General features: G+C 46.7%; 1 protein-coding gene across 1 annotated transcript in view; it reads right to left on the minus strand.

Moving 5' to 3' along the window:
* Positions 1-25,906, minus strand: part of GNAI3 (G protein subunit alpha i3) — a 52,638-nt gene that overhangs the window by 19,545 nt on the left and 7,187 nt on the right. The window contains exons 2-3 of the mRNA XM_029068899.2: positions 4,436-4,478; positions 4,187-4,328 (exon numbers count right to left, since the gene is read on the minus strand). Coding sequence (XP_028924732.1) covers positions 4,187-4,328; positions 4,436-4,478 — 185 coding nt within the window. The remainder of the gene's footprint in view (positions 1-4,186; positions 4,329-4,435; positions 4,479-25,906) is intronic.

The following is a 25,906-nucleotide window of genomic DNA, read 5'->3' on the forward strand; positions in this document are numbered from 1 at the left end:
TACTAAGCATTAGGCTAGATACAAGCAAATCAGGTTGGATACAGTCCCCGTCCCTCATGAGGCTCATAGTCTTAATCCCCATTTTACAGATGAGGTAACTGAGGCACAGAAGTGACATGCTCAAGGTTACACGGCATACAAGCGGCGGAGCCAGGATTGTAATTCAGATCCTTCTGACTCTTTGGCCCTTTAATCTATCTACCAGGCCATGCTACTTCTCAAATGAACATCCAGTCATACAATACAGTCTTGAGTCAGGCTTACGGATGGCAATTCGAGCAACGCCTGGTAACTCCCTTTCCTCTCCCTATTCTGCTGCTGTTCTAAACGTGCGCTGTTTGCTTCTCTATTCTCCACACGCTGTTTCTTAAACTACCATCTCTCCTTCAAATGTTCCTCACCTGCCCTCCAAAATGCAGCCAGCCCCCTGGGTGGAAACTGTGCCCATTGTCCTGTTCCCTCCAAACACCCACAGAAGGAAACTTTCTTCTCCTCCCTCTGTCTCATTATCAATATTTATTAAGTGTCTAATGGGCATCGAGGACTGTTCCTGATCCTTGGGAGCAAATAAAAAAGAAGACAAGACAGTCCCTAAATTCAGGAAACTTACAATCTAATGGGAGAAAGACAGGCAGACATAAACTGTCAAGTACACGATGAAAACAAGAAAAGAAACATTACAACTGGTAAAAACAAAAGCAAAAAAGTGAAAATGATTAAAAAAAAAAAGCGCAGCCCGCTCTACTCGCAAGGTGGCTGTTGGGATGACATGACATGTTGGGAGGTGAGGATTAGTCAGGAAAAGCCTCTGGGAAGAAGTGGGGTGTTTTAGGAGGTTTGGAAGATGGGGAGGAATGTGGTTTGGTGGATTTTGGGGGAAAATAAGTTCTGTATAGCGAGAAAAGGGCATGCCATGGGTCGGAGTGGGGAGAGAAGAGGTGAATTACAATTATGCTAGCTTGGGAGGAGCCATTAATTACCCCAGTGCCTCTGGCATAAAACTCTGTCACCAGAGACATCGGTATTCTGACATTTAGATGTCAATCAGCACAAATAATTGATATTTATCTTTTCCCACATCTCATATTTTGCCAAATTCCCTCCTTTAATCCTTGATCTTTATTCAGGCCTGGGTCAGCTCCCAAATAGGTGAGATCAAGTCTCCTGTTCCCGGCCTCCCTGTCAGACCCCCCTCAGGGTCGCAAATCTGGCTCTCAGGCCCCGGTCCCAGCCCCCTCCCACGACTGCTCACAATTCCTCCGTTTTGAGATGCCTGGGGCAGTGAGGAACTATGGCCCACACAAGGCAAAATCTGGGCTGGGGCGCACTTGTGCATGTAGGGGACGTTTTTGAGCATTTTTGCTGGGACCAGGAGTCCCTCCCCCATGCAGGGGTGAATGGGTTTGTGCTCTGTCCCATTCAGGACTGCACAAAGGCCTCAGACGTTCATCCCTGACAGCTCAATTAAAGTGTTCCAGTCAGAGAGGTACTTGGTTGAACCATATTATTCTCTGCATAAAGCCCTACTGAGGCTCCCCATCCTCTTTGGGTGATTGGCCTTCAAAGCCCTCCAATGGTTCCAAATGACATCACCTCAACCCCCTCCTGTATCATTTTTAAAATCCTCTCTTTTGCCTTGGTCTGGTCCCCCATTCAGTTTTCCCCCTTTGCCGATCTCTACATCTGAAACGTTCCCTCCACCCAGCCCATTTCCCCCAAGGAGTTTTCTCAGAGTAAGTTTGTGATCACTGAGCTCTTCACAGCCCTTACTCAACCCCGAGTGCCTTAGTGCCGAATAGGAAATTTTAGCAGGAAACGAAGAATGAGAAAGAAAGATTTAAAATGAGCATCTTTGGCGCTGTCTCCCAAACTTTTCCACCTCTTAATGGGTCCGAGGACCCTACGACACATATATCTCCCTTTCACCCTCCTCAAAAAGCAAAAGGTAAACAAAAAACCAGTTGGCAGGATTTTCAGGCCTTGGAAGCAATGGGATGCAAATAACCTTTTTCATCCATTACTTCAGGAAAGCAAAGTCTAGTAGGAAAGTTACATTGGAAGATGGTAACTAGTGAGATGATGATTACAGTGTTTAGGGAACAGCACAGCTCTGACAGTCATAAGAGATCAACGCTGTTGGCTAACTATTGGCCAGAGGGAAGGAAAAGCAGGGGAACAGAAAAGAGTAGAAGAGCTCGGATCTCCACAAAAGTCTTTCACTTCCAGACCCCTAAGGATCACAATTTCTCATTTGAAGAAACTCTAATCTCCAGTGTTTCAAAAATGTTTTAAAAATAAATACACTTCTCTGCATTCTGGGCCGTATCTAGAAACACACACAGTGGTCTAGTGGAAAGAGCACAGGTCTGGGGGTCAGAGGATCAGGGTTCTAATCCCAGCTCTGCCCCTTGCTCGCTGTGTGGTCATGGGCAAGTCACTTAACGTCTCTGTTTCCTCACCTGTAAAATGGGGATTAAATGCTATTACCTCCAATCCTACTCCATGAGAGCCCCGTGTATCCAATCTGATTTTCATGTATCCATGCCAGCATTTACTACAATGCTTGGCACAGAGTATGTGCTTAATACTATTATCATCATCATGATGCACACAAGACAATGACTTTTGAATTTTACCACACGGGAGTAGCACAGTAACAGTCTCGTGAACAGTTTAACATTATCCTACCAGTTTTGGAGACGGAGAACTGGAGATACAGAAATACCTGCTCTCTCAAGGTGGGCTAAAATTACTCTTCAAGCTGTCAGCACTTTCCCTCTGGTCTACAGACTGTAAACTCCCTGTGGGCAAGGGATCGTGTGCATCAACTCTTTTGCACTGTTCTCTTCCCAGCGTTTAGTACAGTGCACTGCACACAGTAAATACTGACTGAATAATCACACACAGCCCCAGCCCTGCCCCTTAATAAATCCTAAGCCTGTAGACTTGATTAAGATCCTAGGATAGGTTATCTTCCCCCATCCAATCAACTCCAATCACTTCCCCTGAGGCAAAATAAGAAAAATCAGCCAATTCTGGAAATGAACAGCAGCTTAGTATGAACTTCACCTTTTCTACAAAGCAACAGGGAGGGGATTGTCCTGGAAGAACTGGTGTGAGACTAACAGGAAAAAAAAAAAAAACCCAGCAAGGAGTTGCTACTTGTCGGATGGGCCGAATTGGCCTGGCACCCTGTGTATTCCTTTAGCACCTACTACAATGATATATGAGAATTTAGTGTAATGACAGAGAGGATAATGATGATGATGGGATCAGTGTGGTGAAACAAGCCTCAGATTTTGGGAGAAAAAGAGGCATAGGCAGAAAAGAGGAGAAACGATGAGCTTCTTTTTCATTTTATTATTATTCATGTGTCCCAAATAGGAATCTCCCTGCTGCTGTCCCTGAAAGGTGATAGAAAAGACGGAATCTCTCCCACAGATATACAGTTCCAGACACCCTTGGCCACAAATATGTAGTTACCCCGCTACTTGCTTCTTCCCTTCCTTATGTTCCACCCCTCACTCACTTTGTTCTGCCTCCTCGTCCCTTCTCCCCAACTCCTATTCCCTCTTCCATCTTCTCTTCTCACTCTCTCCATTTGTCCCTTGAATTCCTGAGGCGGGAGGAGCTGTTCCCAACAGCCTCTGCTACTAGGGCACCAACTCTCACACCCCAAACCTGCCCCTCCACATCTCAAAAATATGAAAACCTCTCCGTGGGAGTTCTGCCGGGCTTCGCCCAGAGACTCCCGGAACAGAGGCGTTCTGGGGGATAGCTGGAAATGCTCAAATGGCATTTTTCATTTCACCATCTCTTTCCCGAGATGCCCAGCAATTGTCTCCTTGAGATGCCTTCTCCCTTCTCCACAGGGCTGAGGCAAACTTGGAAGAATAAGTGTCATGAGAGGGACTCCTAGAGTCGAACGAAACTGAGCCGATCTCAGTACCTCGGGCAAGTGTAACAGTGGGCCCCGGCCAGGCAGGAAGCGCCCCGGCTAGGCCCTGCTTCATAGCGGTCGCTGGACACCTCCAAGTGGGTTGCTAGCACTCTTCTGATTACCACATACTGCTTCGACACAGCCTGTCTTGTTGCTTAAATTCATTTCCCCGGCATATGAAGCAAACCTCCTCTATTAACAGAATACACTTCAGAATCAAGCTAAGAGGAAGTAAGAAATACTTACGGCTCTGGCAGCTTCCCCAAAGTCTATCTTTAGTCGTCCCATGGCTCTTATTATAGCGATGATGGATTGTATGGTATTGCTATAGACAACGACTTTATACTGTTTGCATTCTTCCTCCGAATAGCCGTCCTCATGGATGATTCTGTAAAAAAGACAAATCGTGACAGTCGACGTGAATGGAAAGGATGCGTGGACCTTTTTACGCTTAGTGGGGAAATAAGTTTTTCAAAAAGCCATCCTCTCACTTACTTCATCTGTTTCACAATGGTGCTTTTACCCGATTCTCCAGCACCTAAAACACAGAGAAAAAACAAAGCAGTCCTTAAAAGGAATCCCAAACCAACAACCACACTTGAAACCACAAAGCCAGGGCGAGGGGGTGGGGCTTTCCATCTCTGGTCAGCTGGGATAAGAAGTCAAGCACCAAAATCTTACTTCAACCATCACTTCTTCTCAAAAAGCCCAACTAAGTCCCCCTCCATATGCATCTCTCACTTCCCTTGTGTGATACCCACGAAGCGGCTTCCTGAGGGGGCAAGAACTCTTGGTCTCCATGGTTACGCCAGGGCTGCAGTACGGGGCAGAGGTAGAAGCGAACAACGGGCATCCCTGAACTCTTGAGGGCGCGGGCTCCAGCTGGGGAAATCTGCAGCAACTTTTCAACCCTCCAAAGGTGTCACCTTCGACATGAGGCTCCCTCTTCCTGGTGAAGTCACCTGATCATCTGGTTGAATACTTAGGTGTCGATTTTAATATTGTAATATTGCATAGTTTATTTTTTAATCATTTGGCATGCTGCTCTGACTCCATTAACCTCAGCACACTTGACATTTGTCTCTCCCTCTCACATTATACCGAGAGCTCCTGGAGGGTAGGAACTGGGTCTTACTCTATGTCCCCAGAACCCAGGACAGGGCTCTGTGTATGCGCACGAACACACGCTGATCGATCAATCCATCAGTCAATCAGTGGTATTTACTAAGTGCTTACTGTGTGCAGAGCACTGTACTATGTACTTGGGAGAGTACAATATGATAAATAATTATATCCGATCCCTGTCCTCAGGGAGCTTATAGTCTAAAGGGGGAGACGGACACTGAAATCAAGATGGCTACGGGAAATGATAGGGTATAAGGCCAAAGACATCAATGAACACAGCTGAGGAGGATGGCGACTAAGAACCACCACTAAGGTCCCATTTTTGGCCCCAGGCTGTTTCCCAGCTACCAGGTCCTCCCTCTTCTTTGGGGGTGCCAGCTTTGTCTGAAATCTGGGTTTCTAGGGGCGGGGGGAGGCCGAGATGCCTCCACTTCAGGGGGCTGCAGAGAGGGACCTCTTCAGAAACCTCCAAAGTGGGTACCAACTGAGTGACCGATCGAATTAAGTGCTGGTCCTCCATTTCACCTGAATCAATTAGGCCAGGCCATTCCACTTACTGCCTGTCCCCTGAGGAACGCCCCAATGCCATTCTTTACAACTGGACCTGGAAGACTCTGCAGGCTTTGCATTGATATTACAGGATTCTTCCCAGCATGGAGGGGACGGGGAAAGATGGGGGAGCGGGGAGACTAAAACCAGTACTCGGCACTGCTGAACACGATGCGTCCCGAATAAGGAGAGGAAATGTTTCCTTTTTTGCAGCACTATTAAGTGCTTACTACGCATCGAGTGGCGGTATAGGCATTGGGGTAGATTCGAGTTAATTGGGGTGGATACAGTCCCTGTCCACATGGAGGTCACTGTCTAGAGGAAGAACAGGTAAATGAACCCCCACTTTGCAGTTGAGGAAATTGAGGCAGAGAAAAGTGACTTATCTAAGTCACAAAATCCTTGGTTCCAAGGATCTAAATGAATTTCCCCACCTTGGGGAAATCATTGCCTTACTCTTCTTAGCCTTGAGATCAATTTGGGTCAACTACTGATCATCCAAGCTCTTGCTTTCTCCTGCCCCATTTCAATCAATCATTCAGTCAAGCAATGGTATTTATCGAATGCTTACTGTGGGCAGAGCATCATACCAAGCGCTTTTGCCCATTCTTGTTATTTCACGGCCCCATAAGCGCAACTGACTGACACTCCCCTGGAGGGTGGATGGGGCAGGACTAAGAGATCCAAGTCAGTCATTCCATCTTACTCCTGAGACACACTGGAAAACGGTTCTTTTAGGAATGGCATCAGAAACTAATGACTAAAATGAGATCGGGAGAGTATCTGTAGCTTTCAACGTTCTGTGCTCCTTCCACTCAATTTTAACAACTGAATGAAAGCAGTTACCTTCTACAGTAAAGCGTGGGTTATCTGAAGTAGCTGGGATGGAAGTTAATGTAGATCACCAAACGGATGGCTAATGAAGAGAACAAAAACGGCTAACTCACGTACCTTCCCAATTTTATCCTATTTTTTAAAATTATTATTATTATTATTATTCAAACTGGCCTTAGCCAAGAGGACCTGTCAGTCAGACCCTTGGGGTCTAGATAATTGGTTTTCTATTGTGCCTAGTACTGTCTCATCATTCAGTACCTGAAGGAAGTCCTCCAAAAATCCATCTACGGACTAAAAATCACAAATAAAGATAAAACCTGAGATGAGGTAATTTCCCTGAAACCCTATTTAATGCTTCCCTCTCATTTCAAAAGCCCTCATTATGATAGAGGCAAACAATTTAAGCTAGAAATGAACCAATCAATGGTATCTGAGCATTACTCTGTGTATAGCACTGTTCTAAGTTCTTGGGATAGTACAATAACAAGCTTACAATCGAAGGGGGAACAGAAATGAATAACAAATGAACAAAGGTGAACTGCAGAAAATCAGTGTATGGAAATTATTATTACTGTACATATTAAATGGTTGTGTGCCCAGGATGCTAAATGCTGGAATAGATAGAAGACAATCAGATCTGTCCCAGTCCCTGCTCCACATGGGACTTACAATCTCTAGGAGGTAGGAAGAACATCTCATTCTCATTTTGTAGATGAGGAAACGGAGGCACAGAGAGGTTAAGTGGTTTGCCCAAAGTCACATAGAGGCCACTGGCAGTGGCTGGGATTAGAACTCGGGCAATCTGCAGTCCCATGGTCCTTCCACTAAGTCACGTGGCTTCCCAAGGCTCAAGGAGTTGGTTGTATGAGAACTTGACCCCTTAGTGGAGGATATTGTTGTTCCCATATTCTCAGGAGGAAAGATCAAGCTATCTGGTGACTATTTCACAGAGCCGAGCAGGGGACATGGAAGAGATAGGATCTGTTAGTTGGCAATGATAGAACCGTAGCTTTCCCACAAGATCTATTTCATCACGAGCAGCTTGACACGAGTCAGTCAAAGTATTCTCTCCTTCATTCCCTTGGCCCTCCTCAGCACGGCCTAGTAAAAAGAATAGAGGCCCAGAGTCAGAAAACCTGGGCTCTTAATCCCGGTTCCGCCACTCGCCTGCCGGGTGACCCTGGGCAAGTTACTTAACTTGTCTGTGCTTCAGTTACCTCATCTATAAAATGGGATTAAGACTGGGAGCCCCCTGTGGGACATGAACTCTGTCTAGCTGGATTATCTTGTATCTACTCTAGCACTTAGTAGAGTGCCTGGCACACAGTAAGAGCTTAACAAATACCATAAAACAAAAAAAAATATTTACCTTCCAGGTTATCCTCCTCTCATTATTAGTATGTCAGCCCCATCTAGTATTTTTGTTGCATTCCCCTTCCCTAGTTGAGTGTGTTATGCCTAGTAGATGGCCAGGAAATATGATCACCACCACCATCACTGTCAACTGTATTTGTTGAGTGCTTATTGTGTTCAAAGCACTGTACTAAGTGCTTGGGAGAATACAATACCATAGCTGATAGACACACAGGCTTTCCACAGGCTTACAGTCTAGAGAGGACTTGCTCGTGTGCTCTCCCTCCCTCTCCTCCTATGGCAACCTCCATGGGTCAACCTTCATTTTCCACTGCACTTAATCCCTAGTTTTTCCCGGGAAAGTATTGCAGCGTCCAGCGGGTCAAGACCTCGGCTTGAGCCAGTCCTCTCCTGGGAATCCCAAGCCCATATCAGGAGCCCCAAAAGTTCCCAGCAAGCCCAATGCCATCTTTCTGATCCCCAGGCATCCACACCCACCCCTGACGCTTCTTTCTTCCCACTCATTTCTCCCTAGGCCTTCCGCCCGATCCCTCGCTCCAGCCCCTGACACTTTCCCACTGCACCTTTCAGGCAGGAGACCCCTCTCACCCATCTCTGTTTTCCTATCTTAGGCTCTCCAGGCCAGTCGCATGCTTCAACATGACAGGAGGAGAAGAAGGGGGAAGAAGAAACAGGGAGGATAAGGGAGAGTGCCTGAGCTCTCTCAACAGACAAGCCCCTTAGATGTCTTCTTTTGAGCTGCCCGAACAGCACCTTTCTGGATCCCAAGGGGCTCCCCACAGTACCCCTTGGATCCACCCCAGCACTTAGTATAGTGCCTGGCACACAGTAAGCACTTAAATACCACAGTTACTATTATTATTAGGGGACTGCCTATGTGATCTTGTATCTGCCCCAGTGCTTAAAACAGTGTAAGCTCTTAATAATTGGCACTGTTCTTTTGGGGGCGGGGGGGAGAGAATCTAGTCTACCAACTCTTTTATATTGTACTCTCCCTAGCACTTAGTCCAGTGCTCTGCACACAGACAGCTTAAAGTGATTGGGGGAGGGGGGCAGTGGCACAGTGGGGGCAGGGGAGAGACAGGGAAAGTGATATACATCCTCGGGCGGGCCGCAGGATAACGATTCCCAGATGTGCATGGGAAAGAAGTGCACAGGAGAGGCACTTCCCCACCCCCAGCAAGGGGGTTGGAGGGGCCCCAGTCTCAATTCCAATAGAGTCCAAGCCCACTTTCAATCCAGACTAGGCTTCAGTCCTTGGGCTCTGAAGCCGGGGCAAGGGCTCAGGAAAGACGTCTCGACTGGTTTCTTACTTCTCACCTAGTGCAGAGCAGAATGGAAATAGGAACCCGGGGACAGACTAGGAAGCGCAGATGTGATTCACTTCTGCTGCCTCCTGGTGTTAATATAATTATAATCATCTGGAAAGAGATTCTTGCTGAAAATTAATTTTTAGGAAGCTGGTGGAGTGCCATTTCAGCATCCGCCATCAATTAAAAAATACTATCTTTCAACATCTGTTCATCAGCATGGATGCCTGAAAATGCTATCTGATTGAACTCCTCGACTGTACCTCCACCCGGAGAGTTGAAGATTGATTGGTCTTATACACCTCTTCTCCCCCCAGCCCCGTCACCCCGCAATATAAAGAAAGGGGACTCTGCTGTCAGGGTCGTATGTCGGGGGATGGGGGTGTCAGGTAACAACTTGCTGGAAGGGCTAGGGTACACATCCACCCCTACATCCCAACACCATCTAAAGACCATTAGATTTCAAGCTCCTCGAGGGGCAGGGATTGTGTTTCCTGCTTCTGTTTTAGGTTTAAACTTCTACATGGGATGGTCTTTTTATGTGGACAAAGGCATTCATTGGTGAACTTCACCGTCAAAAGCGTTTTCCTCAGAAATACCACAGTGAGCTGCACACAGAAATTACTCAAATGCTGCTGATGGAGAAAGCCGCCCCCTTCCACCCGCCCTGCTACACACAGGAGCAGTGAAAAGGCCCATAAATAGGGCTTTACCCAACTGCCTGGTGGCTGCCCACCCAACCACTTGCCCCCCAACCCAGCCCCACTCGAAGGAGGTGCTAACTCCAGGTCTGTAGGTTGGGGTTTGTGGGGGAGACATGGACTTCTCCCCTCCCACCCCTGCCTTAGGATGCCACAGCTGTAGCTCTGGCTCTCGCAGGGGCGAAGCTGGGGCTGGGCAGGCTGGGAGCACTTAGGTACATATCTGTCATTTTATCTGTATTGATGTCTGACTCCCCCACTCTAGACTGTAAACTCATTGTGGACTGGGAATGTCCATTTAATGGTGCATTCCATTCTCCCAAGTGCTTAGTACAGTGCTAAGCACTTAGTACAGTGCTCTGCACATAGTAAGAGCTCAATGAACTCGATTGAATGAATGAATGGGAGGTGCTGCTTTGGGCTGAGGTGGCTGGGGAGCCCTGGTCGGAGCAGAAGACTCCCAACTGACCTTTAAGTGCTTGCCTTAAGTTCACGGCCTCTACCTCAGGCATTTGTGGCAGGGGGTCCGGAAAGTCACCGCCTACTGCTGCTCTCTGCCCCAAGGGCATAACTGTGTGTCGTGCCCACCGTGCCCCTCACTGTTTCCCTATTCCTGAAGCTTCACATCTCTATTTCTTTCATATTCCCCGGAAGCATGGGTCCTTTCCACCACTGAGGCCTGACAGTGCTCCAAAGCCAAAAGCCAGACTGATCGGTCCGGAGATGTCCTCCACATGAGGAAGGAGAAGAGAACTCTGACCCAGGGGGTTGAGGGAGCTACCTTCCTGAGCACAGTCACCAGCCCGGTCCAGTCCAGCTGCAGAGCCGGGTGGCAAAGGCGCCGCTCATGATGGTGTTTTCTCTTTGGCCAACTGGCAGAGGGAGCCAGGCAGGCTCCCACTTTACCTCTGCTCGACTGGGATGGCATGGTCCACTGGGGCCATAGAAGGATCCCCTTGGACCCTGCTCTGTATCTCATTTTAAACTCCAGTTATTAGTTTTCTATTACATTTTTGGAGCCCAGGGATCAAGAAAGGCTCTTTGGAATACTCACTACATTACTTAGCCTTTCTAGAACCCTTATTTTCAGAACATATTGCACACACACACAAAAAAATCTTCTATTCAGTTTGCCTGTCAATCACTCAGGGAAGTAGAAGTTTGGAAATTCAAAGCTGGAAATGTGTTGCTTAAGAGGTACAAAAATGTTACCTCACTTAGTACTAATTGCCCTGAGAGCCCGAGAGCCCTCTAATCAGTCAAAAGTATCAAAGCTCCCGGCCCTTTACTCGACTTGGGTTTCCCCCTCCCCACTCTACTGGAGGGTGTGAAACAGCCCATTTCCCGAGCAGTGAAAGGGCCAAAAGGCTAACGGGAGAGACGAGGCCATCCCAGAGGCCTAGAGAATCCACAAACTGGATAATCAGGCCTACATAATCAAAGTGGGCTGGAAGCACTAAACCTGGCTACAGTCTTAGCCAAAGTCATAAGGCCAAGAAATGCACATCTTGGGATTTGGGAGGGCAGGACCGGAGATGGGGGTGGAGGATAGAGCACAGTTCAACCACTACTATGGAGAAGCCAGATGCCAGAAACCTTATACCAAACCACAAGATCAAAAAAAAGAGGGGAAAAAAAATCCACATGTACCAATGTTACTACATGTGAAAAGGGCTAGTCAGTAGGCCACCAGATTCAGCTTTCAACACAGAAGGCATTGTTAGGCGTGCCTAGCTTGCTATTAAGAGCCATCTTTTACATTGTGGGCAGGGAACCGGTCTACCAACTCTGTGATACTGTTCTCTCCCAAAGGCTTAATACAATGATCTCCACAGAGTAAGGACTCGATAAATATGATTGATTGATTGATCTTTTAGTCGCTCTTTATGAGATTTATTGACTATTCTAAGTTTCAGATGACCTGCTGGATTCAGGTTTGGCAGCTGGACACAGAGTAGGGTCACGATGGAGATGAGAGGAGGGAAACAGATTACTTGAAGCCATAGGCAAGATTCAGTTTTGGTCTGGGGCCATGAGTTGGCTCCTTGATCCAAACATCAGCTGCATCGAACAGTAACGGTTTGGGTTTTTTCAGTCACACATGAAGCCGGGTTCTGCAGTAGCAATATCTTTGATGATAAAAGACAATCTCTTTGTCACTGTGCCAGTCTGCTTTGCCTTCCCATTTAGACTATATGCTCCTCCAGGGCAGTATCTATTTTAGCTCCTTCCTAAGGTCCCAGGGCTGCCAGAAATCCCAGGTGCCAAAAGACTCGGCCATTTTTCCCAATGATGCTTTACAACCACGGCAACAGCAGCGGTGTTCCGATCAGGTTGGAAAAATCCGTTCCTAAAACCCACCACGATTAAGTTGGCAGCCTTGGCGTTGGATACCCAGTCCCCTCCCCACTGCCCAATTTGGTCATTCGGGAAGAGAACTCCAGTCAACCCTTCAGGGACAACCACACTCTCCCCTAGGGCTACTGCACCTGAGGGCTCTTTTGAAGGGATTTGGGGCTGTCACTCAGTGTAAAGACTGGGAAAAAGGAAAGGATCTCTTGATATCAGAATGTGGGGCAACAAAAAGAGGCTTTGGAGAAAGTGGTCTGGGGAACAGAAGGAAGTTTCTCAGGATTGCAAAAGCAATCCAACAACAAAAATAAGGATGCAGGAAGTCTGTGTTCTAGGGAGGAGAGACAGGGGTGACTTCAACATTCTAGGATGAACCAAAACATAGTGAGGAAGTGGCTTGGGACTTTAGCCCACACTAAAATTAGGAGATTTCAAGAAAAGGTGTCAAAAGTAACAAGTGTCCTAAGCCTGTATATCTAGAGCACCAAAGGTAAATCAGAATCACAATGGCTTGAAAGTAGGGTTTGGGGAGGTGGGGGGGGTGAAAAAAAGACCATGTAAATGCATTATCCCAGAATTCTCAGACAGCAGAGGACCCCTAGATATTCCTGGAGATCCTCCTGTAGACCAGAACTGCATGAACAAGTCACTTGAGAATTTGGGAAAAAAGTAAGTGCCCTCATCACTAACTCAGAGATGGGACCCAAGGCCCAAAGCAGATTAGTACAGTTGAGCTGCTGGAAGTTTACCAGTGTGTGCTGTCCCTAATGGGAAAGTGAATTAATCAACAGTATTTGAGTGCTTACTGGGTGCAGAGCACTGTACAAAGCGTTTGGGAAAGTACAATAAAACAGAGGTGGTAGAAATTCCCTGCCCGCAAGAAGCTTAAAGCCTAGAGGGTGAAGTCTAAAGAGCGCACAAAGATGACCACAGAACTCACTACTCTGGTCCCAACCGCAGAGACGTGTTTGCCCCACGGGGCTGAAGAATGATTCCTGTGTTACACTGACTTTCAGCAATACATTTCAAGGCCTGTTTAGGACTGTGGCTTCCACAGGAACAACAGCGCTGCAGTGTTTCTTCATTCATGGTATGTGAGTGTTTCCATATAAACCAATACATGGATCAAGGAACAGTCATTTCTGCGGTTACATTCCAGTGCTACTCTAGCCCTCTGACCCACTGATTAAGACAGAAAGTTCAAAGATCCCAACACGAATGACACTTGGAGAGGAATTCCTCCCCCCACCAAGACTGTACGCTGCTTGTGGGTAAGGAATGCATCTACCAACTCTGTTGTATTTGCCCAAGTGCTTAGTACAGTGCTCTGCACGCAGTAAGCACTAAATAAATACCACTGATTGATTGCATGCTTAAACTACTGTTCTGTTTGCCACCAGAAGAATGCTACGGCCTCTTGGCACTCACTGTTATTTTACTGCACTAAATAATGTAAAATGGCAAAAGCACAAAGAAATATTGTATAATGCTGGAAAATACAGCAGTATCACGCCCTGCCCGTGATGTACACGTGCACAATCTACATCTGCCAACTGGTGGATTCATTTTTAGCCAGAACAGATTCCTGTTGTGGGAAGAATGTTCTCTAATACTTCCCTCATGTTCTACCCAAATTGGGTAATGAAAAACACACGGTTATCAGAGAAATGGCTGCATACCCTATAGGGGTGAGTGGCCTACCACATTACTTCTGAGATTTCCTCTCTTCCTCCCTGACCCATCAAACAGAGGGGTGCTATAGTGGCAGAAACCCCATGTTAAAGGAAACTCAGGCTGAAGAATCAACCCATCCCATCACTGTGAATATGGGCAAACTATATCTCCAACACTAAATAGTGTTTGGTGGGCAAACAGGCTGATCTGACTGACTGATACCAATCAATCAGTGTTACTTACTGAGCTTTCACTGTGTGCAGGGCACTGTACTAAGTGCTTGGGAAAATACAGTACAGTCCCTGCCCCCAAGGAGCTTACAGTCTAGACAGGAAGACAGTAAAATAAATTACAGATTGGGGAAAAGACAGAGTGTAAGGTTATGTACATAAGTACAGTGACTATCAAGTGCTTAGTATTCATTCAATCCCTCATTCCTTCAATCATAATTATTGAGGGTTTACTGTGTGCACGGCACTGTATTAAGCACTTGGGAAAGTACGATGCAACAGTAAACAGTGACATTCCCTGCCCACAATGAGCTTTCAGTCTGCGGGGGGAGACAGACATCAGTACCAATAAATACAATTACAGATATGTACGTAAGTGCTGTGGGGCTGGGAAGAGGGAAGAGCAAAGGGAGCAAGTCAGGAAGACACAGAGGGGACATGAGGAAAAGTTGGGCTTAGTCTGGGAAGGCCTCCTGGAGGGGATGTGCCATCAAAAAGGCATTAAAAGGTGGGGGAGAGTAATTGTTGGATTTGAGGAGGGAGGTCGTTCTAGGCCAGAGGCAGGATGTGGGCATGGGGCTAGCGGCGAGACAGGAGAGACTGAGGTACATTGAGAAAGTTAGCAATACAGAAGCAAAGTGTGTGGACTGGGATGGAGGAGGAGAGAAGCGAGGTGAGGTAGGAGGGGGCAAGGTGATGGACTGCTTTAAAGCCAATGGTGAGGAGTTTTTGTTTGATGCGGAGGTGGAAGGGCAACTACTGGAGTTTTTTGAGGAGCGGGATGACAAGTCTTGAATGTTTTTGAAGAGAAATGATCTGGGTAGCAGAGTCCAATATGGACTGGAGTGGGAAGAGACAGGAGGCTGGGAAGTCAGCAAGGAGGCTGATGCAGTAATCCAGGGAGGACAGGATGAGTGACTGTATTAACATGGTAGCGGTCTGGATGGAGAGGAAAGGACAGATTTTAGCAATGTTGTGAAGGGGGGACTGATGATATTTGGTAACAGACTGAATACGTGGGTTGAATGACAGAGAGGAGTCAAGAATAACACCAAGGTTACGGGTTTGTGAGACAGGAAGGATGGTGGAGAAGCAGCGTGGCTCAGTGGAAAGAGCCCGGGCTTGGGAGTCAGAGGTCATGGGTTCGAACTCCAGCTCTGCCACTGTGTGACTGTGGGAAAGTCACAACTTCTCTGTGCCTCAGTTACCTCATCTATAAAATGGGGATTAACTGTGAGCCTCACGTGGGACAACCTGATTACCCTGTATCTACCCCAGCGCTTAGAACAGTGCTCTGCACATAGTAAGTGCTTAACAAATACCAACATTATTATTGATTAGACTGTAAGCCCATGACTAGACTGTAAGCCCATCAATGGGCAGGAATTGTTTCTATGTGTTGCCGAATTGTACGTTCCAAGCGCTCAGTACAGTGCTCTGCATATAGTAAGCACTCAATAAATACTATTGAATGAATGGAGCTGTCTACAGTGACGAGAAAGTCAGGGAGGACAGGGTTTGGGTGGGAAGATAAGGAGCTCTGTTTTGGAGTTTGACATGAAGGGAGGACATACAAGTAGAATGAAGATGGGAGGAAATGCGAGACTGGAGAAAGGGACAGAGATCAGGACTGGAGATATAGATTTGGGTATCTGCGTAGAGGTGGTAGTTGATGCCACGGGAGCGAATAAGTTCTCCAAGGCAGTGGGTGTAGATGCAGAATTGAAGGGGACCCAGAACTGAACCTCTGAGGGACCCCCACAATTACTGTTAGTATCGTTAGTACTGTCTAACAACCCACTAGCCATAATGCAGAATGAAAACCCCTAGAGGGGTAGAACTGAGAGCCCACCTCTGATAAAGCTGATCAGTTTGAAGGCTCCGGTGAGGATAACAGTCTTTCTTCTTTTCTTTTTAAAGTGGTACTTGTTATGCACTTACTAGGCTCTATATTAAGTCCTAGAGTAGATAGGCTAATCAGGTTGGACTCGGGGCTCTGTCCCACATGGGACTCAAAGTCTTAATCCCCGTTTTACAGATGAGGTAACTGAAGCAGAGAGAAGTAAAGTGACTTGCCCAAGGTCCCACAGCAGACACGTGTCAGGACCAGGATTAGATCCCAAGTCCTTCTGACTCCCAGGCCCCTGCTCTATCCACTAGACCACCCTGTTTCTCAAAGCAGCCAAATTCAAAACTGATTTTCAGAAACCTGAGGAAGGGCTCTTTCCAGGGTGAGTCCTTCCTTGTCTCTGGAATTCCCCCTCCAGCTGGCAAACCAAAGCCCAAACAGATCGACTTTTAGGACTCAACGCCCAACTCCTCTTTTCCTGTTGATGAATCTAAGTAGCGGGGCTGTGGGTTTGCTGGCTTTGCTCTTGATTCATTTTTTGAATGTTTAAAATGTATTTTAAGGTTGTGACTTCAAAAAGTGTTAGTCAGCTCTGAGGCCAAGTCAAATCAAAGGGCACAGCTGTATCAATTCAACAAATAAGATGTATTTACATAAAAAAAACTGCCCCCCAACTCACACACACACACACACTCTCTCTCTCCCTCATTCATATCTTCATTTCTTTGTTTACAGAAAACACTGCTAATGGTAAAATTTCCCCATCGGGTGGCTAAGCTGAAAGAGAAGCAGCGTGGCCTACTGGATAGAGCATGGGCCTGGGAGTCAGAGGACCAGGGTTCTAATCCTACCTCTGCCACCTCTCTGCTGTGTGAACTTGGGCAAGCCAATTTACTTCCTCTGTGCTTTAGTTACCTCCTCTATAAAATGGGGATTAAGACTGTGAGCCCTATGTGGAACTCTCCCATTTGCTTATTACAGTGCTCTGCACATAGTAAGCATTCAATAAATACCACTGATTAATTCACAGGGACTGGTGTCCAACCTGATTATCGAACCTACCACTCCAGTGCTTAGTACAGTGCCTGGCATGCAGTAAGTACTTAAAAAAAAAAGTCTCTTCCACAGCAACCATCCATGCACCTATATCAACACCCATATACACATAAACCTCTGGCCCCAAGGGGATGAGGCTAGCATTCCTAAACATGGCCCCTCAGACCCCGAGGGCACTGTCAGGAGACGCTTCCGTCTTGTCCGCAATCAAGCTGCCATGGAGCTGCCCACTTACACGGATCTTCAGTTTATGGTTGGAGAAAGGAGGAAGTGAAGGATGGGGAGTCAAGGGTGGGGGGAGGGTGCGCGGGTGAATTATACGTAGACATCTTTGGAGGGGAGGACATCTGCTCGGTTAATTTCTCCAGGCATGGTTTAGGTTTACCCTCCCTCTTGCCCAGTCTCCATGGAGCCAACACCACACGTGGCAAGATAACTGGCAGGGACGTGGGGGCGGGTGGATGCAGCCTGTGGCCGCTGAACAGGAAAAATCTCCGGGAGATCTCTTCAGCAGGAAGCACCGCTGTGTCCTCACCCATTTTATAAGTCATACGGATAGTCACTGAAGCTAAAACCAGAGCTTAAAATGTATCCTCGCGGGCTGCCGGCTGCCAGCCTGGCACACACCCGGCAATGGTCGGGTGGGGTGTGTTTTGATCCCAGCAGGGCTCCAGCTGTTCGACCCCCAAGCCGACCGGCTGGGTTCACGGCTCTGCAGAACTCGTTTTAAAAGAATGAACTAGAAAGAGCGCTAGCTCGGAGCTCTCCCCCGACCCGCGAGATCGCCATTATCGTCAACCCAAACTTTCTGCGCTACCACAGTCTGCCTGGGGTGCCGTACTGCGTGTTAGGGGTCCGCTTTCGAGAGGAGATAACGTCCAGAACCCCAAGAAGTTTAGAACCTTCCTATATTCAGGGTAAAACAAGCAGAGGCAGTGTAGCCCGATGGATAGGGCACAGGCCTAGGAGTCAGAAGGACCTGGGTTCTAAACCCGGCTCCACCACTTGTCTGCTGTGTTTCCTTGGGTAATCACTTAACGTCTTTGGGCCTCAGTTACCTCATCTATAAAATGGGATTAAGACTGGGAGCCCCTTGTAGGACGGGACTGCGTCCAACCTGATTAGTCTGTTATCTACCCCAGCATTTAGTACAGTGCCTAACACATGTGAGCCCCATGTGGGATAGGGACTGTGTCCAACCTGATTAGCTTGTATCTACCCCAGAGCTTAGAACAGTGCCTGGCATATAGTAAGCACTAATATCATTAAAAAACAAAACAAAAATCCAAATACCATAACAAAGGCAGATCACAAACTGTGCGGGGTGGCAGAAGGAGGAGGAAGTTTCTTGGAGGCAAATTTCCTGAAGGAGATGGACTGAAGAAGAGGAAGGAGCTCTGACCAGAACAGGTGACCTTACCCCCAGTCCAGTGAGCCAAAAGTCCAAAAGGAGTTGCCCAAAACTTCAACAGATTCCTACTTATGTGGAAGGACACCAAGATAGGGCTGGAGTCCAAAACTGACTATGTGAGATTAAAATCTACACATCCAGTTGAGGATACAGTGACAAATTCCTCTGAAAATGAATGTTTATGGATTCTCATCTTGATAGCATGACCCAAAAGGAAAAGTCTCCTCTTGGATGATATAAAGGTTGAGCACTCAATCAATCACCATGGTCTGATGAAACAGAGGCTGGCAGTAGCCAAGCCTCTGGGAAATGATTGAAGGATTCCAATACTCAAGGGGTCATAAATTTTAAGGAGCCAGAGACGGACATGGAGGAACCACAGGCTCAACTGAAAACCCCAGATACCACTGGTGTTGGGAAGACAGTGAGAGGTTTGCCAGAAGGGAGGAGACTTTTACAAATAGTCGGGGCTTTCTCTGAGGAAGGAAGAGTTGAGGAGAGTGTCAGTCTCAGTAAAACTGCCGCTGCTATCTGCTTTGGTTACTCTGGTGAGAACGGAGTTGGGGGTAGAGGCAGGGTCTGAGAGAGAAAGGGAACAATGCAGGTGGAATCTTGAGCATTTAAGCACTTAATAAATACCACTTTTTACAGATGAGGTAACTGACATACAGAGAAGTGCAGTGTCTTTCCAAGGTCCCCCAACACACAAGTGGTGAAGCCAGGATTAGAACACAGGCCTAGGCCCTAGCCACCAGGCCATACTACTTTTCTAAAAGGAAGTACCCTCCCGAATGAGGGAACTGGTCTGGTCACCCTTCCCGAAAACGTAAATAAAATGGCGCCAGGTCGACAATACGAGATAAAGTTAGCTCTTTAGTCATCTCTCATATCGTATTCTGCATTTCAGTCGGCCTACAGACTCCAAGATTGGTACATGGGTTAATCCAGGGAAGGAGTGAACATAGGTCTTGGGTCTGTGGTTGTCTACCTCAGGCATCGGAGGAGGGCACTGAGACGCTGTCCAAGAATATTCCCCAAATTACCAAATCCTTTTGGAATCCCTCTTCTCCCCTTTAAACAGAGAAACTCCTGTTCAACTCCCCAGACTGGTGTAGAAAACTAGGACACTTCATTTACACAGGGCATGCTATAAAAACTAGAACAAGTAAACAGGGACTGTAACACAGTGTTATTCGATTCAAGCAGCTTGAATTACAGAAATGAACTAAGCAGGTAATAGGATAGCCTGGGATAAATACAAGGACAGTAACTTGTTGTGAACACAAAAAAAGTTCTCATTTGAAAATGGAAAGGGAACTAAGAAAAAAATGCCACCGGGGAGCAAGAGTCTCCCCTTCTACAAAGGGACTGGGCCTTTCTTGATGAAGTTAGAGGTGGTACTTTCACAGTGACCTCCAGCTCCCTCACCCCAGCAAGACCAGGTAAGACCCACCTCTATCTCACCTGCCCCACCCTCCTTACAGCTCCAACGCACGGCCCATCCCTCCACCCCTGAATCTCTCCCCACACCAACCTCAGGCACCCCCTTTCCAACTCTGGCATGGTTTATTTCTTTCTTAATGGAATTAGTGTTTACTACATGCCGAGCACCGTACTAAGCGCTGGGGTGGACGCAAGTCAATTGGGTTGGGCACAGCCCATGTGCCACTTGGGGCTCACAGTCATAAGTAGAATGCAGAACACTATTTTCCAGATAAGAGTACAAAAGCACAGAGATAGCAAATAACTGGTCCCAGGTCATACAGCAGGCAAGTGGTGGAACTGGGATCAGAATCCAGGTCCTTGGACTCCCAGGCCTGACCGCTTTCCACTAGGCTACACTCTGATGGTAGAGTCTTTCTACATTCAAACCAAACTATAGTTTATGGAATTAAATTTCCAATACAAGATGAGGACTTTCTGAAATTAACTTAGTCTTCTGGAATTCATTTATGGAATACATTACAGATGCCCAGGGATGTTGAGATCCCTGCATGTGAGCTCCCCTACATTCAACTGGCTAGATTAAAGAACAAACTAAATTTCAAGAGGCAAATACTGGAAAAGCCAGCAACACACAAAATGCATTACTTCTTTTCTTCTTCTGAATGGTAATTGTTAGACATTTGCTTTGTGCCAGGCACTGGGGTAGATACAAGATAACCAGGTTGGACACAGTCCTGGTCCTACACAGGGTTCTCAGTCAAGTTGGAGGGAGGAGAACTGAATCCCCGTTATACAGATGAGGTAATCAAGGCACCAGAGAAGTGAAATGACTTGCCCACAGTCACAGATCAGACAAGGAGTGGATCTGGGATTCAAACCCAGGTCTTCTGATATCCGGGTCCACGTTCCCTCCACCAGGCCCAGAGGTCAACCCACTGCCACTTCCCTTTCATTCTTCCTCTAGGCTGTAAGTTCATTGTGGGCGGGGAATATGTCCGTCATATTGTTATATTGTACTCTCCCAAGCGCTTAGTACATTGCTCTGCACACAGTAAGCGCTCAGTAAATGCGACTGACTTCTGCTGTGTTCCCTGATGCAGCCCCACCGTCTACAGGAAGGAACTGCCTGGAAAGGAGGACCACGATAACGTGAATAATTCCATTTAAAAACCGATTATTTCCACCAGGTAGTTCCAATGCCTCCCCCAAACTCTCCACCAGAGCTGCTTTCAAGGAACGACACAAAGCCTGGTGCTTCATCTCTTCTCTCTGGCGGAGCTGAGAAGTGGAAGAGGGGTAAGCAGGAGAGGGAAAGAGGAGGAGAAAGTTGGGGGTGGAATGATCCTCAGACTGGAGAATCATCTCTTGAATAATTGAGAGTCGACTGAATCCAGGCTACATTTCTATCAGTCCTGCGCAGCACATGTTTGACATTAGATTTATATCAAGCAAAATTCCTCCACCCTCTCCCAAATCGAATTACTCTATTTTAGATGCACACATCTTGCCATCCACACACGCGAACAACTGAGCACAGTACTTACAGAATCTCCTAGTACTGACTCATGAATTAATGAGGGAGAGAATCTGGGGCAGGATACACACAATTCATGGCGAATACTACTTCACTTAGCCCTATTCTGAGACCCTTAAACACGAATTCCGGAAACACTTTAGACAACTGACACAGAGTTTTCATTTGCTTGCTGCCTCTAACATCCAGGAATTCCCAAATTGGCAAATTCTGCTTGGGAAACTTGCCAGACCTTAAAGACAACGACGACAGCTTCCCCCATCCTTTTTCTTCTCTAGATTCCCCTACTAAAATATGTTATTTGTGGACAGTGAACGGGTCACTTACGTGCTTTGTACTTTCCAAGTGGTGAGTACAATCTATTTGCCACAAGCAAGTGGGTCCTCGGTAAATACAACTACCACTATCTGTAGCTTTCCTGACTTTCCCATGGTTTTTATCATGTCTTTTTATCATGTCTACTCTTACTAGAGTCCATGGCATAGTGGATAAAGGATGGAGTGAGAAGGTCTTGGGTTCTAATCACAGTTCCGCCACCTGTGTTTACCTCATCTGTACAAGGGGAATTAAGACTGTGAGCTCCATGTGGGACAGGGACTGCGTCCAACTCGATTTGCTTGTATTCCTTAGTACAGTGCCTGGCACACAGTAAGTGCTTAACAAATACCATCATTAGTATCATTATTACTATGAGTCTTTAGGCCTGGTTAAAGGGGAGGAGGCATGGGGGGGAGAGAGGAAGGTGGGCAGGTTAGTGTGAAAAGTCCAAAACAGGAGGGAGGCTGCTTTTGAAGGTGAAGGCACTTCCTTGTCCCCTCTACTCTCTGCCCCTCCTGTCAAGGAAACCTGAGGGGGAGGAGTGGGGGGTGGGGGGAAATGGGGGGAGGGAAAAGCTGCCTCGACTTGCACAAGTCTCCTCATAAAACGCTCAAGTCAGGAAGCAGCCTTCCCGAAGTCTAATGGGCCGGTCTGAAAACTGGGAACCCAAGGTTAACGATGATCGAACCGACTGAACGTGTCTGCTAATTTCAGTGCTTCAAAGAAAATTCAAGGCTGAGAATTATGGTCACTTCAGCTAGAACATATGCTTTCACTTCCTGAATCGGCCCCAACACAGTGGAAATATTGGGAATGGTCTTTCCGCAACACGAGGTTCTCCTGGGTACAACGTGATCCCGAGGTTGGTTCAAGTAGAGGCCATGTAGACAGGCCCGGTTGTGAGCACTTTTGAGGCTCCTATCAAGCAAGGGGTGAGGGTGCTAACCTTGCCAGGTACCACTTTGGTTGCAGTAGAATATTATAACCTCCTTGCGGGGCAGGGAACGTGTCTAACCTTTCCACTGTACTGTGCTCTCCCAAGTGCTCTGTACAGTGCTCTGCATGCAATAAGTGCTCAAAAACTCCCATCGATGATGACGACACAGCACCTCGTGGTTCGGCATTTAAAAGAATGAGAGACCAGTGAGGGAACAAAGGGGAAGGACCCCAGTAGTTGTGGACATAATCTGGATCAAAAAATGTTAGTCATGGCACCGATGGCCTAAATCATTAACTCTCACTGAATAATGGTTATGGCTTGGTGGAAAGAGCCTGGGCTTGGGAGTCAGAGGTCGTGGGTTCTAATCCCGGCTCTGCCACTTGTCAGCTGTGTGATCTTGGGCAAGTCACTTAACTTCTCTGGGCCTCAGTTACCTCATCTGGAAAATGGGGATGAAGACTGTGCACCCCACGTGGGGTCAAGCTAATTGCTTTGTATCTACCCCAGCGCTTACAACAGTGTTTGGCACATACTAAGCACTTAACAAATACCAACATTATTATAACCCAGTTTTTCCCCAGTCAATCAAGAGTATGTATTATGTCCTAGACACTGTACTAAGTCAATCGTATTTATTGAGCACTCGCTAATAATAATACTTATGGTATTTTTAAGTGCTTACTATGTGCCAAGCATTGTTCTAAGCGCCGGGGTAGATACAAGGTAATCAGGTTGTCCCACGTGGGGGTCAGAGTCTTAAGTCCCCATTTTACAGATGAGGGAACTGAGGCACAGAGAAGTTAAGTGGCTTGCTTAAGGTCAAACAGCAGACAGGTGGCGGAGGCAGCATTAGAACCTATGTCCTCTGACTCCCAAGCCCGTGTTCTTTCCACTAAGCCATACTGCTTCATACTAAGCTCTTGGGAGAGTACAAAACAACAACAGACACATTCCTTGCCCACAATGAGCACCCAGTCTGGGGGAGCTCACAGTCTAAGTGCTCAGGAGAGTGCTACAGAATTAGTAGACACGATCCTTGCTCTCAAAGATACGTCAATCCAGGACGGAAGACAGCCACTAAAATTAATTATAGATCAGAAGAAGCAACAGAGCATAACTATCAGTGCTCACGTGCTTAAGTGGCAATAAGTGGGGACAGTGGGTGAGGAGTGGAGAGATTCACCAGGGAAGGCCTCCTGGAGGAGTTGGGATTTCAGAAGGGCTTTGAAATTAGACAAAAGCTGTGGAAATAGTGCTAACAGCACCAATTAAGTGTTTATTATCAGCAAAATATTTAACTAAGCACTGGGATTGCAGATGGGCTTTGAAGTTGGGGGGAGCTGTGGAAGTAGTAATGGGAGGAATAGTATTTAAGTGCTTACTGTGTTCAAATGACTGACCTAAGCAACTGGGAAAATAGCTGAATTGGAAGTGGGCCACCAGATGGGAAGGGAGAAGGAATTTTGGACGGAAGGGAAGGTGTGAGCAAGAGGCTGGAGGCAGTAGGCGAGAACAAGGCAGCTTGAGAGTAGCAGCCTGCTGGAGAGGAATGAGACACGCCAGCCGGAATGGAGCAGGAGAAGAACGAGGGTAAGGAGAGGGGGGTGAGGGGAAGCGAAAGCCACAGAGGGGTGCTTTCAAGACAACGGTCAGGAGTTTCTGCTTGATCAGAGGTCTCCGAGGCGTGGGGCGACGCAAGGATCGAGAACGCAACTACTGTATAAGAAAGGGCAGGAGGGACGGTGCCAGAACCAAACCTCCAATTTGTTGGTCTTACTATAATCCTCCAAATGGGCCGGACATTTGGAACGCCAACTAATTGCACAGACCCAAAGACAAAACCCACAGATTACACTTCACACACCAATTGCTCAGCAATTCAAATTTCACACTTATCCTTTTGCCAAATTAAAGGAAAAATGTGAAACGGTCGTGAAAACAATTCAGACATAGTACTGGCAACGTCTAAAAACGTTTAAAAATCTTTCTAAGTACAAAGACATTATCTGTGAACATGTCAGTCCTGTTACCCTATTTATTTTGTTAATGAGATGTACATCACTTTGATTCTATTTATTCTATTGTTTTAATGAGATGTACATCCCCTTGATTCTATTTATTGCTATTGTTTTTGTCTGTCTCCCCCGAATAGACTGTAAGCCCGTCAATGGGCAGGGGCTGTCTCTATCTGTTGCTGATTTGTACATTCCAAGCGCTTAGTACAGTGCTCTGCACATAGTAAGCACTCAATAAAATACTATTGAATGAATGGACAGAATTTCATGATATTCGGATTTTCCTTCAAATGCGGAGTTCCATTTAGTAGGTAATACAATATAGAACACCCCACACACTCAGTCATTACATTTTGGGACTTTAAATTCTGCAATAATTAGTCTTACACTAGAAGAGTTTAGATCATGAATCAAGGTATCTGATTTTATCACCATCACCCCTAGCACCATAATGATGTATTCGGTGGATAAGGTCCTGAAAGACACTACCGTAGGTGCTGGGGAAAGTACAATGATGATTACCATCACTGTCCCTGGCCACCCAGAACTCTCGGTCGAAAATTTGGGGAGATCGGACGCTGGAAAAACTGGACTAAAACACTAAGCCTCAAATTATCTTATGACAGTGAATATGCATAAAAATCAACCCACCTGGATCTGTCCTCTTTAAGCACTTCATATTCATGCCATCCCCTGCCCCACAGAGCTTATGCACTTATTCATAATTTATTTTAATGTCTGTTTCCCTCTAGACAGTACGCAGGGAAATAAAAATAATGGTATTTGTTAAGCACTTACTATGCATCAGGCACTGTACTAAGCCCTGGGGTAGATACAAGGTAATCAGGTTGTCCCACATGGGGCTCATAGTCTTAATCCCCATTTTACAGATAAGGTAACTGAAGCACAGAGAATTTAAGTGACTTGCCCAAGGTCACACCAAGGACAAGTGGCAGAGCCGGGATTGGAACCCATGTCTTCTGACTCCTAAGCCAGGGCTCTTTCCACTAAGCCATACTGCTTCCCTACTAAGTACTCAGAGTACTTTGGTGCTCCTTGGAAATATGGGCAAGGAATGTGTCCACTTAACTCCATTATATTAAACTTTCCCAAGAGCTTAGTGCAGCCCTCAATAAATACCACCGATTAACTGAATAAGACACTGATTCAGAAACAGTTCAGTTTATAGTCCTTCCGGGCTTGAGGGCATGCCCATGGGCTCCGGGTGCCCATGCTGGTCACCTT

Source organism: Ornithorhynchus anatinus, chromosome 7 (assembly GCF_004115215.2).
Source record: "Ornithorhynchus anatinus isolate Pmale09 chromosome 7, mOrnAna1.pri.v4, whole genome shotgun sequence".
Lineage (NCBI taxonomy): Eukaryota > Metazoa > Chordata > Mammalia > Monotremata > Ornithorhynchidae > Ornithorhynchus > Ornithorhynchus anatinus.